The sequence below is a fragment of the Aquila chrysaetos genome, chromosome 12 (genome assembly GCF_900496995.4).
Source record: "Aquila chrysaetos chrysaetos chromosome 12, bAquChr1.4, whole genome shotgun sequence".
Classification (NCBI taxonomy): Eukaryota; Metazoa; Chordata; class Aves; order Accipitriformes; family Accipitridae; genus Aquila; species Aquila chrysaetos.
Window position 1 is genome coordinate 32,322,455 of NC_044015.1, and position 14,459 is coordinate 32,336,913.

The 14,459-nt window shown below is 37.4% G+C and overlaps 1 protein-coding gene across 7 annotated transcripts in view; it reads left to right on the forward strand.

The window, feature by feature from the left end:
- The window catches only part of MAST2 (microtubule associated serine/threonine kinase 2), a 199,666-nt gene that overhangs the window by 18,380 nt on the left and 166,827 nt on the right, over window positions 1–14,459 (forward strand). For 5 of the 7 annotated variants that reach the window (XM_030031727.2, XM_030031724.2, XM_030031725.2 and 2 more), the window contains exons 2-3: window positions 4,310–4,457; window positions 8,127–8,269. In XM_030031727.2, coding sequence (XP_029887587.1) covers window positions 4,310–4,457; window positions 8,127–8,269 — 291 coding nt within the window. Of the gene's footprint in view, window positions 1–994; window positions 1,047–4,309; window positions 4,458–8,126; window positions 8,270–14,459 lie in introns of all 7 variants that reach the window. The other 2 variants (XM_041128162.1, XM_041128161.1) reach the window with 1 other exon arrangement.

Sequence of the window (14,459 nt, forward strand, 5' to 3'; positions counted from 1 at the left end):
TAGCATAAACTACTGCTATTTCCATGTAGTTCATCTATGAACTGCAATATTAAAGCTGGGTTTTGGTGGATGAGTGGAATAAATTAGAGTCTCACAAAAGACAACTCTATTGTTGTCAAGTTAAAACTTTCCCTCTTCATTGTTTTGCTGATTGAATATATGCATAGCTCTTAGAAAATGAAATTTTAAACTGGCCGTGTTGTACTTAGCATTTTTTAAAAAATAATAGGCTGTCTCAGAACAGTGCACTGGATTTTTTTTTTTAATATTTGAAAAGTGAGTTTAACAGTATATTAACCTGCAGAGTGCGATTGGGGTCCCTTTCTTCAAAACATTCAACAGCTATGTAGGCTTCTGAATATTGCCCAAGTGTTTAAAGTGCTTAACAAAAAAAGGACTTATGAAGAATTTTCCATATGTAGTATGTACTAAGCCTATCTCCTGTAGAAGACAGCCTAGATTCTTTGGTGAGTGTGGGAAGCTGTTACCTTTCCACTATAACTTTCATATCTTTGTGGTACAAGTTCTGGTGGGGAAGAGTTGTTTGAGCTGGGGACGGCTGTTGAAGAAATGCATATGGAATGATGTTTTGAAGTAGCATATACCATTGGGTTGACCTGAAAGGTGTGTGTAGGCAGGATGTCGTAGCTGAGCGGATATTGTGGTAGAAGTAAGTGTGCCCTTCAGTGTTGGTGCTCCATGTGCTCTTTCAGTTGGGGTACTCTTGATTTAGATATTATCAGATCTAAAAAGCTTGTGTACTGTAACTCAAGAAGAAATACTAAGAATTTGTAATTATTTTTGCCGATAAGAAGAGACTCTGCATTGAGGGGAAAGGGGAAGGGTAGGGGTATGCAAATGTCTATATATTGGGTAGAAAAAAAGAGACGTAAAATACAGAAATTGCTTGTAACACCACTTAGAGTACTTTTGTTTCTGACTTTACTGCCCTTCCTTACTTTGGTGCCCCAAATGAATGAATGTTCTTTTTCAGTTGCAGTTTACTGAGAGAGACGGGTGAGACGTGTGTGTGTGTTGGGGGAGAGGTGAGTGTGCACGTGAGCGGAAGAAAACTAAACCAAAACAACAAAACAAATAAAAACCCCAAAAACCAAAACCACCAACAAACAACCCCAAAGCCTTAAACAAACAAAGAAGTCCCAGTTAGAACACTTTTCTTTGTGTTAATATTGAAATTTTAATTTTAACTGCTGATGGGTATTCTTATTAACACAATAATCTCAAAATTGTTTTTGTACAGTACTGTTCTGCTGAAATTTTTTGCAGGCAAAAGAATACCTTGTTTTTCTCTCTTGAAGAGAAAGTCCTATTTTCTTGTATATGCTGATTTTTGTTCCTTTTGTTGATTTGGATGTTAAATTAATTGTTGACTTGGAGTAAAATTACTAGATTTGTTGGACATTTGTTAGTGAGGTAAGGTGTACCTTTCAAGCTAAGGACATCACACTAAACCATCGTCAAGACATGCGAGACGTTTGTGAAAGTGAAGTAGCAGCAAAAAAGCAGCCGAGAAAATTCCACATAGCCTTATCCCTGTTCCCTGATGCTCTTTCCTGTGTGGCCTTCTCCAAATTTTCTTTTCTGGCATTTGTGCTGGGTGGTAGGAACAGGACGTAAAGAGGGTGCCCCAAAGCTGCAGTTTAAGTAAGGGGTGTATTCTGTTTATGTCTTGGGTGCAGATGTGTTTGCCAGGTGGACAAGCTACTGTTTCTACTGGCACTAGCTTCTGTGTTATCTGCTGCCTGCCCTCTTCTTCCCCCTGCCCCAACTCAGCTGAACATGGTGGAAGAGCAGCTACAGTTGCTGCATCACCCTGACAAGCAGGACTGTGCTTCCCCTTCCTAAAGAAACCTAAATGCACTGGTGAAGGCAAGACAATTGTGGCAATGGCCTGTGCAGAGTGAGAGTGGTAAAAAAGCTGGCTTTTCTAGGGGTTTGTGTAAGCAGGCAGTACATGGACTGCAGGAATGACCAGTAGCATCTTGTGCATAGGGCCTTTCAACAGAGTTATGACTAGTTTCAGGGAAGTAGCTAGATGTTGAAGGATGCTGGGAACATCTGTTGCAATTGAAGCATAAGGAGTGTGAGAGGGTAGGCTGGATGAGATTTTTAACGAATTTGCTTGTAACCTGGAGTCCCCATTTTTTGTTTTTTTTTTGGGGGGTTTTTTTTGGGTTACGGTAGTTTCAGACTGCCACAGTTGGGAAACACATGACAGATTTTAGGTGTTATAGGCATTTAGGACAGGCCATATTAAAAGTGTGTGTGTATATTTCTGTATGTCTACTTACAGACATGTATATGTATGTAACCACATTCTGCCATCCCAAATAGAAACAGCAAAGCCTTTCTGCCCTTGGCCTCTGCAGCTTTCAGAGGCATGCTGGGGGACTGCTAATGTCACAATTTAAAATTACTTAGCTTACTCCTAAGTACAAACAGAAAGTCTGGTAGATGTCTTTTCAGCTCTCCAAATGACAGAAACCCAGAAGTATAGGCTGCTGGAAATGAAGGTCTTCAGTGCCTTTGTGGAAAAGGACAGAGGCAAATGAAAATGTGAGGTTCTTTGCTCCAAGATGCATATAAGGAACCTTAAGATTAAAGTAATTTTCAGCTCAAGGAGTTTTCTCTACCCCAGGTCACTTGTTTTTGTGCCTCTCCTCACTCTTGCACCAACACAACTGTTTGCAGCTGTGTGATGAACTGGATAAGTGAACTGACCTACTTTAAGTTACCTAGGTCTCTCTCTTGATCTGGTTTAGACAGTGCGGCGACTGAGTGTCTAACCGTAACCAGAGGAAGAAATTGTATCAGCACAGTACCTCTCAGCCTGTGAAAGGTGTACCACTGAAGCAGATGCGGAGCAAAGCAAAGCATCTGTCCCTCAAACAAATAACAAAGTTATTTACTATTATGAGGTGCCAAAAGATTTCATGATTAAAAGGAGATGGGGTCTAAGAAAGGTTGAGAATGAGTGACTCAGAGCTAAGTGAGGATTCTATTTCAAATCCAAATTCTTTTTTTTTTAATGTAAACCCACTTTATTAATGTCTCCCCCCCCCCCCCCCCCCAAAAAAACCAACCCCAAACAAACCCATCCAGAAACCCAAAATGCCTTGAAGTTTTTAGAGTGTGTAGTCCTGGTCTGGATTTGACAGTTGAGGCTAACACTGTAGACTGAACAGATTTGAAATAACGACTTCGGAAATAGATTTTGACTGAAATCTGCACATTTTAATTAAAACCCATTACTGGTAGATTAATTTTTGATTTAAATGTGATTTAAAACTACATTAAACCATGTGGTGATGTATCATGCAGGGAAAGTGTTCCTTTCAGTTTATTTTCTGTCTCAGATGAGATTTTATGAGGATAAGCATGGCTTGAAGTGCTGTATAGCTAATGAGAGGCATTTGAAATAAAATGGAGTAATCCATTAAGACATGTGGAACGTGTTGCACTACTGCAGAGAAGGGAGAACTTGACCGAGTTAATCTATATAGGCTATAATGGAAAGTGTCATATCTTCAAATCCATGTATGATAGCTATGCTTGTAATTCTTCTTTGGGTGTGAAATTAAAGTTTGACACCTCCAGAACAATAAAATGCATGAGGAAAGCACTGTGGTTGTGCTTGCCACTGTTCTACCTACTGCTATTTTGATTGAAAGTTTGCTGTATCCTGTGAAAGGAATTTACATGTGTGGGAGTGTTTCTGACGAATACATGTCTAATTTTGTTTATAGTAATAACAAAGACATTACACAAAGGATGATCTCTTTCCTAATTATTATTTAGTGATACATATCGTCTTGTAGTAGAGCTGTAACTTATAATAGAGTTTTGGGTTGCATTTAGACATTGCAACAGTTTCTTTATAGGTATACTACTCATAGACTGGAGGCAATAAATATTCAAGGAGTTTGGAGAAAATACTCTTTGCTTTAGCAGGAAATACCTTGAATCAAGCTGAGCCTAGTTTTTCAGTAGCCTCTTTTCCTACACACTGTAAGAGCAAATAACTGCGGTAGCATAATTACCTTTTTCTGACTATTATTAATGATATTCCTTACAGCAGTAGTGTTCAGGGACCATATTTGGCTGGGATATTGTGATGCGCTTTCTGTGTAGATATGTGGCACAAAAGAGGGGGATTTACAATTTTAAGCAGGGTGTTTTTATGGGGCTGGGAGTGTTTGTTTAAAAAAAAAGTCTCATTTATGCTTTGGAGATTCTATGTTTCAGAAAACAGCTGTCATTAACAAACTTCTTGTTTTTCTTTCTACAGGAGATGATAACAGAGTCCACTCCGTTACGTTGCAGGAAGCTCAGCAATCCTGACATCTTTTCATCTGCTGGGAAAACCAAGCTCCATCGTCAGCTAAGTCAAGATGACTGCAAGCTACGAAGAGGTAGTTTGGCAAGTTCTTTGTCAGGTATGCCATTTTGTAAGGACCATATGACAATTCATTAGTATTAAAGATGCAGTATTACTTGTTGGCGTAACAGTTGTAATAACAGGTACTAATAAGTTGTTTCTTTAAAACTAGAGAGGTGAGCTCTTGTTGAGAGGGCATACAAAATTTTTTGTAAGAGAAAGATGCAAAAAGAAATATTAGTAGAAAAGAGTGAAAAAGAGAGACTGGATTTGGAGTGAAATTCTGTGTATTGCCCAGAGTGAAAAGTTAGAAGCTAAGCCTTAATGTGCAAAGTTAAAAGAAGGGAGCGGTAGAACTTTAGGCGACATGGTAATGCATTCTTACCCCTTTTATTTTTAAGGTCAGCACTGACTGTAAGCTTGCCTACTTTGCCATATTGTTTCTTACTGGGAAGCTGACTTTTATATCAGGTTAAAATGATTATTTAGTTTCTTTTTGGCTTCAAAAGCACTGTAGGCTTTTGTGTAAGTAGAAGTAAAATAAAAATCTTGCTTACTAACTCAAGACTATACTAACTGTTCAGTTTGTATAAAGTTTGTTCTTTTTTTTTCTTGTGAACACAATCTTCAGCCCTGTCAGAGAATTTAGTTTGTCAACTGTAGAACCATGGAGCAAGCATAGTCTAGTAATTAGCCAAAAAAAAAGAGGACCAAGCTCACTAGTTGTCTTTTTCAAAGACTTTGTATGTGGGCTAGGGGATGGTTTTACAGTTGTTTAAAGCTGGTATCAAAGTCTGTGATGCTGGCATTAGATCATATAGAGCTGCATGATCAGTCTAGAATGAAATAGCTGATCTGCCTGAATACTACTGTTGTTCTGTAGGGTTAACTTGCAGCCCATTTCCTCCCTAATTAGGTTGACTGTTTGCCTATTTGCATCTTAGTGCAAGAACAGAAGGGTTGGAAACTCTCAGGTGGGAGGGCAAGAGGAAGAAGGTGAAACCACCCATTTTGGCAGCAGCATGGGCTTGACTTACATGATTGTGAAAATACATCCAGTCCTGGTTCCTCCGTCTTTTATCAGGGGAAGATAACTTTTTTAATGTTTGAGGTGCTAGGTGTAATAGAATTAGCTAAGCAGTAAAGTATGCACGTTTTATTTTGGCTTGGCCTTGTCTTAATGTTTTATTTGTAATAAGTGTCTTGTTTCTGAAAAATGGACTTTTATAATGTTTTGCACTCATGTGAGTTTGTTCTCTAAGGCAGGTTAATCACTAGAGGAGAACAGAAGTTTATTAACCACACAGCTATTGGCTGATTACAATGGCCAAAGATAGTACTGTAGTTTTGTGGTTGTTTTTTTTCTTTTTTTTTTTTTTCCCTCTTGAGTAGAAGTAAGCAAAGAAAAGTAAATAGGAGGAATCAGGAAAACTGGAGAAGTTCTGTTTCTTTTTTAAAAATATTTTTTCTGTTTGGAGATAACATTCTTGTAAATTTTCTGTTCTGAAATGATAATGTTCTCCAGAACTTGTTGCTTCATCTTAATGATTTTTCAATCTACTGTAGTCTGATTCAGGAAGGGGAAGAGCCCCAAGAAGATCAGTTTGACCCAACTGGATAAAGAAAATGTAGATGTTTAGAGATATATTTTAAATGTGGGTGTTTGGAATGTATATAGGGCTTGAGGCATGGCAGGGAAAGGCTTTAGCTTCAAGCTCCATCCCGAAAATAATTCCACCTTATTTTTGCAACAGAAGCAAATAAGTTTCAAGAGTATAGGTGATTGTGCATGCAAACTGGTTAGCTTAGATTTCACTTTTGATGGAATTCTGTCTTCCTGGATTCAGATTTTGTGGAACTAAAAGAAGATACTGATAACTATATCTTGCGGAGATAAGATATTCTTGCTCTCAAGCACTGGCATTTTGAACTGCTGGATAATTATATGATTTGAATTGCTATTATAGGATATCTTTGTTAGTGCTTTACTGAGATAAATACAGAAATGTACATTTCTGTAGTTTTAGATCTCTGCAGACAAGAGGAATCATTGTATTTACACATAATCTTGAAAATGAGCAAACCATGAAAGTCATGCCCACAGCTGTAAGCAGCTTGAGTGGGACTGGGAAAAAGGTACAGCATATTATATGCTGTGTCTCTGCTAGGCAAAGTTGAGCCGTCTCATCTCTCATACACTTTGACTCATTCTATTAATTGTACTTGGCCCATTGCTTGTAACTTTCCCAGAAAATTAACATAAACAAGTTAAAAAAAAAAAAAAAAAAAAAAAAAGATGCCACTCCCCCCCCCCCCCCCCCCCCCCCCAGCATGGCTAATCACATTATGTGACAGTCTTCCAAATATTGTAGCCACTTGTATGTAATGAATGTAATATTTCACATCTAATTCTAAGGTGAACTTGAATTTGTAAAATAGCTTGCTGCCTCTGAGGAAAAAAGTATTTTTCTATAGTATATGTGATTAAAGATGTAGACTTCTTCCTGCTACTCATTGCAACAAATGTTGTAGTATCCGAGCATGTAATAATCTGTTGAATGCCACCGTCTTCACCATGCTGGGAAGTGGGTTTGTGTAATTTAGTCTCACAGTCCTAATTTTAAGGAAAAGGGGTATTATTCACTCTCATTTTGCAGATGGTGAAGCTGAAGTACAGAGATTGACTGACCAAAGTTACAGAGGAAGTCATCTGGAAGCTAATAATGGAACCCAGATTTACAGACTTTTTCACTTATGTGTTTTTAACCACAAGACTATCTTTCTTCTCTTTTTTTTTGTGAATGACATTGTACATAAAAGGAAACTGTCAAGCTTGATGGAGTCAAAATATGACCTACTTTGACTTTGGTTCTTTCTCATTGTGGAAATCTACTGCTTGACATTTTTCAAAACAGAGCGTATATTGACTAGATAAAAAAGTATTGAGCAGATCCTTTTAAATGATTACTGTATTTCCTGCAGTGAAGTACAATGGTGTGAACTTGAGATAGGAACTACTCTTCTCACTGTTTGTGTATGTAGCATGGGAGATTAGCGTTTACACTAATCAATCAGATACAAGGGAGACTTGGGAAAGCTACAGAATGTTTTTCTTTTAAGATAATATGATATTGCTGAAGAGTGAAATTTTTTAGACAGAAAAGATCCATCCATGGTTCAAAGCAAAACAATGTTTAAACATATACTGAGTTCTGATCACAGCTGCATGAAATCTACTGCTGAATGTTCCAGTGGTAGGAGAAAGCGGGGATGTCTAGATGGCTAAGCTATTTAGAAGAGGTAATGTTTTACAATTAAGAATGCATTTTCATAAGAGTTTTTAAAATTATACCTAAGAGATTTTGTAACATTAACATTGCCTCTCTATAGGGCAATAAATTGTTTAATTGGCAGCAAATACTGTTTCCTTTTTAAGCTGTGTGAAGTATAGAAAGGTATAAAGTGATAGAAGTCTGTTTCTACAACGTTTTGGATTTACCTGTTACCTCATAATGTAAACTAGATTTTTTTTGGAAATACTTAGTTATCAAACATAATTAATTCACAGGTAGTGTGCTCTTACAAGTTCTAACTTACCAAGACCTTCAAATTGCTTTTTTTATTAAATGCTTTTTCTCCACATGCAGTATTTGTGTTCAGCATTGTGTTTTGAACTTGCAAACTTGTTTAAAAACAAGCTGATAGTATTTTGGTTTTGTTTCTAAAGGAAAACAGCTACTTCCCTTATCAAATAGTGTCCACAGTGGAGTGGGACAGACGATATGGCAGCCACCTGGAGATACCTCAAACCTGGTTCGCATGAGAAATCAGTCTCTAGGACAATCTGCTCCTTCACTTACTGCTGGTTTGGTGAGTGAGTCTGGGAATACTCATGATGGTTTTGTGCTATAAATAAAAAGTGGTGTGATCCTGTGCTTTAGTTTTTACCTTGCTTTCTATGCTCCTGCTCAGTGAATGCAGCATTTTGTTCCTGTGGGCCCTTTTTAGGGTAGAGCGTGAATTAAGAGGAGAATATGTTCATCCTGCTTTTGACAAAAAGCAGGAAAATAATGTGTGTGTGAAGAATAATTTCTTTTTGGGATGCTCCTTCTCAGTGCTACTTAAGCTGCCTGATACCTGAAAGAAAGTATCACTGGAAGTCTAGGGAGATGTGAGCATGGGAACTTGACCATTTAAAACAAGTTCAATTGGGAAACAGTTTTCTGCGTAGCTACTTCTGCTTGTTTCCCTAGAGAATATCTAGGGGGATGAAGCTGAAAGGGATAACTGTCCAAGGAACTGAAGAGCTGGAACTGACATCTGCTTTTCTGCATGGTTTCTGTCAAAAGATTTTGGTAAAGTGAATGTATTTTTGAAGAATGTTGCATCTGTTAAATTAGCATTTTCTAAGAAGAGTATTCTGTATGGGGGGGGGAACTCGGATGGCTATAGTCAACTGAATTGCAAACCAAAAGCAACATATGTTTTGTTTGTAGATCTTTCTTTATTACGTCTAAATATCTAAAATCACTGAAGTGCAAGGAGAAGAAAAATATAAGAAGAAGAAAAGGCAGTTATTTGTGAGCAGTCATATATGCAACAGAAATGGTTGCTAAGTAGTAGACTAAAAGCAAAGCTGGAAGCTTTTTTTGCCGAACTTCCATGGAGTTGCCTGTATAAAATGTTTCACTCAAATGAGGAAAGTGTGGTATGCACTACTTTATAGAGCTGCAAGTAACTGGGTAAATTTATATTACATTGTAAGACTGTTTAGAAGCAATGACCCCTTAAGTAAAAGGGTGGACCTTGGATATAGCCCTTAGATTGTTAGCCCTTAGAATTTTTGGGGGGATCCTAGACAGTTTGGCACCACCAGGCTTTGAAAAGAAACTTAAATCTTTAAAGTTCAAAAAGCCATGCATTTGTGTTACCCTAATTTTGATTTCACAATGAAGTATTTGTAGTCTTAGCATTTTCAGACATGCTACTATATTGAAATTGTGATTTGATTTAATTGTGTCTTAGTTTGGTGCCTGTTCAGTGTCTGCCTTAAATTTCTATTATTAGCAGTGGTTATAATTTGACTATATCAACAGAAAGGGAAAATGCTCATGTGAACTTTACATCTAAGTGTTTATCTGATGGGGATTAAAAAAATAATAGGTTAAAATACAGGCCTGTTCTCTAGAGGCAGGCAAATGCCTTGAAGCTTCATCGCTTAAGTTAATGAAAATAACTGTGCTTTAAAACAAAGCATTAGTTCTCAGATATTTGATATGGAATACTAGTTTGTTGCTTAACAGTTGTGTACAATTCAGTGAGCTGCAAATGTGTTCACGTGTTACAATTCTGCATATTAATAATATGATATATTTTCAGTTTGTCATGGCAGTGTTTGTGCTATCAAATGTTTTGATATGAAATGCAATGCCAATAACTTATTTTAAAATAATTTAAAGTTCTCTGCTTTCTAATTAAAGCAGAGAAATTCAGCTATAAATCCAGTATTTGTCCCTCTGGGATGGTGGTGTTAGGTACTGAAGTATATGGTCGCTTTCCTATCTCTGTATACTTTATGGTGGGCTGTGTGTTAATTACAGTTGCAGTTAATTAAACCTAGAAATTAAGAATTTTTATATGAAGTGGGCTTCTAAAGCAATGACTAAAGAGCTGGTCACAAGATGAACACCGAATTAAATGCAGTGAGTCCTGGGATCTTGAAGCTAGTTACATGTTTGCAACTGTTTTAATATGCTTGTGGTATAGAAATACGTTTCACAAATTAGAATAGCAAAAGGTCTCTTGCCAGTATAATTAATCTCCTTTGAAGAATAGCTCTATTAAGAGATGACTAGGTTCAGTAATGCAGAGTGTCATTTTAATATGCTAGCCTTGATTGCTAGAGCATTTAATTCTTTTATTATTTGTTATAATGCAATAGATGGATAGCTAGAGAGAAGTGGGAGTGTGGTATGGGAAAGCCAGAATACTCAAAAGCTATATGCATTGTTTCTGCTCCCTCTTTCTGGCACTGTAGGTACCAGTGGGTTTTCCTTTGCTGAATTGCTTTGCTGGCATTCGGTAATGTGTTTTTTTACTTTCTAACCACTACTAATCCTACAGATTGTTTGCTGTGCTTAAATTGCATTCTTTTCAACTTTGAAAGTATTTGCAAAGCAAAAAGATAAATTAACAATAGCAAATCTATAGAAATTAGTTTGCAGCTTCTGAAACGACTGATAGCTAGGCTACTTATCAGCAACAACTCAAGAACTGGAAATACGTCAAATTCTAACATGCTAAACTACATAAGCACAATTGATTGTTAGACAGAATCTTTCAGCTTGTACATGTGTGATAGCCTGGATTAATGTGTCTGCACAGCAATTGCCACTAGATCCTTGACTTGAGGAAGAAGCCAGGACAGACTGTGTGCTGTCATGGTGGAATGGTAGATGTTGATCTGATCTGTGTGCCTTCTAAATATATGTGAGGATTTCAGAGGATGACCTTCAGTTGATCATCTACTCTTAAGACGGATGGTTCTGATCCTAGTAGATTGAATTCTGATGGGGAGCATCCTATTTAGGACTTATAAATCCTTAAGATAGCCAAGGAAGTAATCAGGGAAAAGAAGACATAAAGCATCATTGTGGGCATCTTAGTGGTGTTTTCTGCTCTCAAGACCCAAATATAGCAAAAACTGGGGGCACAGGGAGTGTGTATAAAGTGTGTGTATAAGGAACAGAAGGATAATAATGTGGAAAATCTCTTATCACTTAGTTTGGGGATTTATCTATCTGAAATCTCGATCTGCAGGCACCTTGTCGTAAAAAGAGTTAGAACTTGGACTGTGTTTTGAAGGCAGCTGCTGTGAATGGTTAGGAATATGGATGCATTGCTCTTCAGGCTTTTCTTCGTAAGAGATCAAGGTTTGTTAATTTTAGAAAGGAAAAAGACCTTGTGAAGAGAAGGTTGTGATTGTTGTAGAAGAGGTAGATTGGGAGTGTCTGTCTTGCAAATATTTATTTTGACAAAACTCTGTGAATGAAATTGATTGCCAGAAGCAATGCCGTAAGGTGTTAATATTCCAGGGCTGGAGCATTTACAGGTGGGCAAGGGATGGTTTTCCCCTCAAGTTTATTGTTAAGGACAGGTTGCTCAACTAGAGCACTACGCTAATGCTAAATATGTGTTTACATTTGTAGAGAGAGATGTGTGTTTTTTTAAGTGTGTCCCCCAACCCTCACCCCCCATAGAGAGCATCTCAAGCACTGTCTCCAGCATTTTGTGAAAGAAACATCTGGCAGTGTGCTACCCATTAATTAGGACTACATCTTACATGCATTGCTCACTATCTAATGCCTGGAAAAGTTTGAGATGTTCCAAGAATAAGAAACCATGCATGTTCCTTCTGCCAACTGTGGTGATGGGAAAACATTTGAAGAAGCCTGTCAGTGGAAAATGAGATACTTTTGTGAAAGAGATTTTGAACGTTGGTTTTTTTTGTTTGTTTGTTTGTTTGTTTGTTTTTAATACTTACAAACTTCAGTTTTCTAATGTGCTTCCCGTACTGAACTGAAACTCGCTGTACTCTTTGAACTGAAAAACTGAACGTCATTTTTGAAAATGAAGCTGAGGATTCTAGCTGAGTGGTGGCAGTTCTCTCTTTAGAGTAAATTTTCTTCCTTGTATTCTGTACCACATGGTACGTGTTCAGAGCCATTTCTTCATCTTCAGAGATGAAGTCTGCTGACTAAGCAGTTGGTGCTCTGTTAATCCTCTGATGCCAGACTTGCAAGAGTTCCTTGTAGGGTCAGTCTCCTCTTCAGAGAGTAATTTCAAATGACTTAATGGTTTTACGTTTACTTTGTAAGGTAATGGTTAAAACAAAATGAGACAATTGCCTATTCTTTGCTGTTGTAGAGAGTGCCAAATTGTTCACCTTTCCCTCGTCTTGTTCTGGAAGTGATTAAAAAAAAAAAAGCCTCTCATTTTGAATAATGATCTGAAGGATAGAAAGGCTCAAATGCAAAGACTTGAAATTGCTAACAATCTGAAGAACTTTGTGTTGAATAACACTGAGCCAGTGATGCTGTCCATTCAGCCTGATTAATTCTGAACGTTTAGTTCCCCAAAGCTGTGGAGATTCGGCAATAGCGAGTGGAATGGGGAAAATGGTTGTCCTTGTGATGGTGGGTCCTTGGCTCTGCAAGGAAGCGTGTTTTGGAAACCTGGTAACTGAGACAGACTTCACACTGTGGCATGTTATCTTTGATGTCCAAGTTGGGGTATGCTTTTTAGATGTAGGAGAGAATATGTACTGTTTATTTTCTGAAATTTTACTCCTTTGCTTTTTTATTTCATTTTAGGTATATTAGGAATGGAATCGATTGTACTTAATATATTAACTTCCCATAATAGTGTATTTCCCCTGTGCAGGTTGCCCTTCATTACAGAAGGATGTACTTCAAATCTGTATCATTCCTGGCTAGCAGGAAGAGTGGCTAGCTGGCTACAGATCTGGGTTTGTGGGTGAGACAGCTTAGGTAATTCCCTTTAAATTCACATGAAAGCTAAATCCAATTGCTAATTTTTCTACAGTTTACCGAGGAGTTCGTGGTGCTGGTCCGCCATCTGCTGGTGCCCCGCTGGCAACTGACAGAAATATAATGAACTCCAAAATCCAAGTACGGTTTTGTAAAATGCTTTTAGAGAGCCTGGTAATTGTTAGTGATTTTTGCAGCACAGGCATGTTATTTCTGGGATCGTGTTCCACAGTACCTACCTGCGAATAACGTGGCCTTTTTTTTTTTTTAGCTGGAGTATGAATTAGCTTCATATTTTAATACTGTACCGTGGTTTGCAACATTCTTTTTCTGGTAAGAGAGATGATGGTTGGGATAGTTATGAATAAAATAATATTTTATTTAAAAATTATTATTTGGAGCTAATTATATAAATCATTGTTGTTTGCGATTTTTGGGTCAGAAGCTGTGTTGCCTAATTGCGTTTTGGTTTATGGCCTGCTAGGTGGTGCTGGAGTACTGGAGGTCTCAGTATAGTGAATTGCGTTTTCAACACAAAATGACACATTGCTACAGGGCCAACTTAAAGAAGAGCTAGAGGTGTTTTCCAGTAGACTGTAGCTAAAGGAGACCTTAATTCTGTGTTGATTGTCAATTCAGTACATAAATTAATAATTCAAAAGGCTTGATGAAGTGCAGTGGAACTAGAAGTTCAAGCTTCTTTATACTCTGCTTCAAAAACCCTCCTAGTTATGAAAGGAAATTCTATATCTGGGTCTCCTACTTAGTCCCTAGTGCTTTACTGGATTTACTGTTTATTATTTAGGATCTCCGCTTTATGCAGGCATCTGGGTAGTGGTTGTTAATCTCACAGTGATGAGGTCTTGGAAGGAATACAGTTTGTAATGACTAGCAGGTATCTGACTAGCAAATTAAACATTAGTTGCAAAGCACAATAGCTGATCTTCCACTGCACTGTCCACCTTTCTGCTCAATATGTATGCTGGCAGTAGGTGAGTGCATAGAGCTCAGACTTCTACCTCCTCACAAAAGAATTATATGTAATCTCTGTCTTTTTATTGAAAAATACAGTACTAGTTGGGGGACAAATCATTAATGCCAGTTGTGCATAGAGCTACCTCCTGCTGATTGACTGGGTACTTATTACAGAAGCAGATATTTGAATCTGATGAGAAAACTTCATTTACATTTGTGTGTTCTAAAACACACCGCTTCTCTTTTCCCAAAATGTTTTGTTACAGAAAACCTTACTTCTAGTTTGTATTTTAGTTGGTAACATGTTGATTATTTAAATGTTGCTGAGTACAGCTGAAAATATTTTTGTCTAAGAGTAATCATTAAAGTTATAGCTCATGAAGACCATAAATTGTTTTAGGGAGCAGAGAAATTTCAATACTTGACTGTACAAGTAGAATTTCATATTTTTATTTTGTTAGAAAAACAGAAGATAGCAGAAACTATGTTGTATGAATGGATGGATTTTATTACTGTATGAAGTAATGGAAATTGCA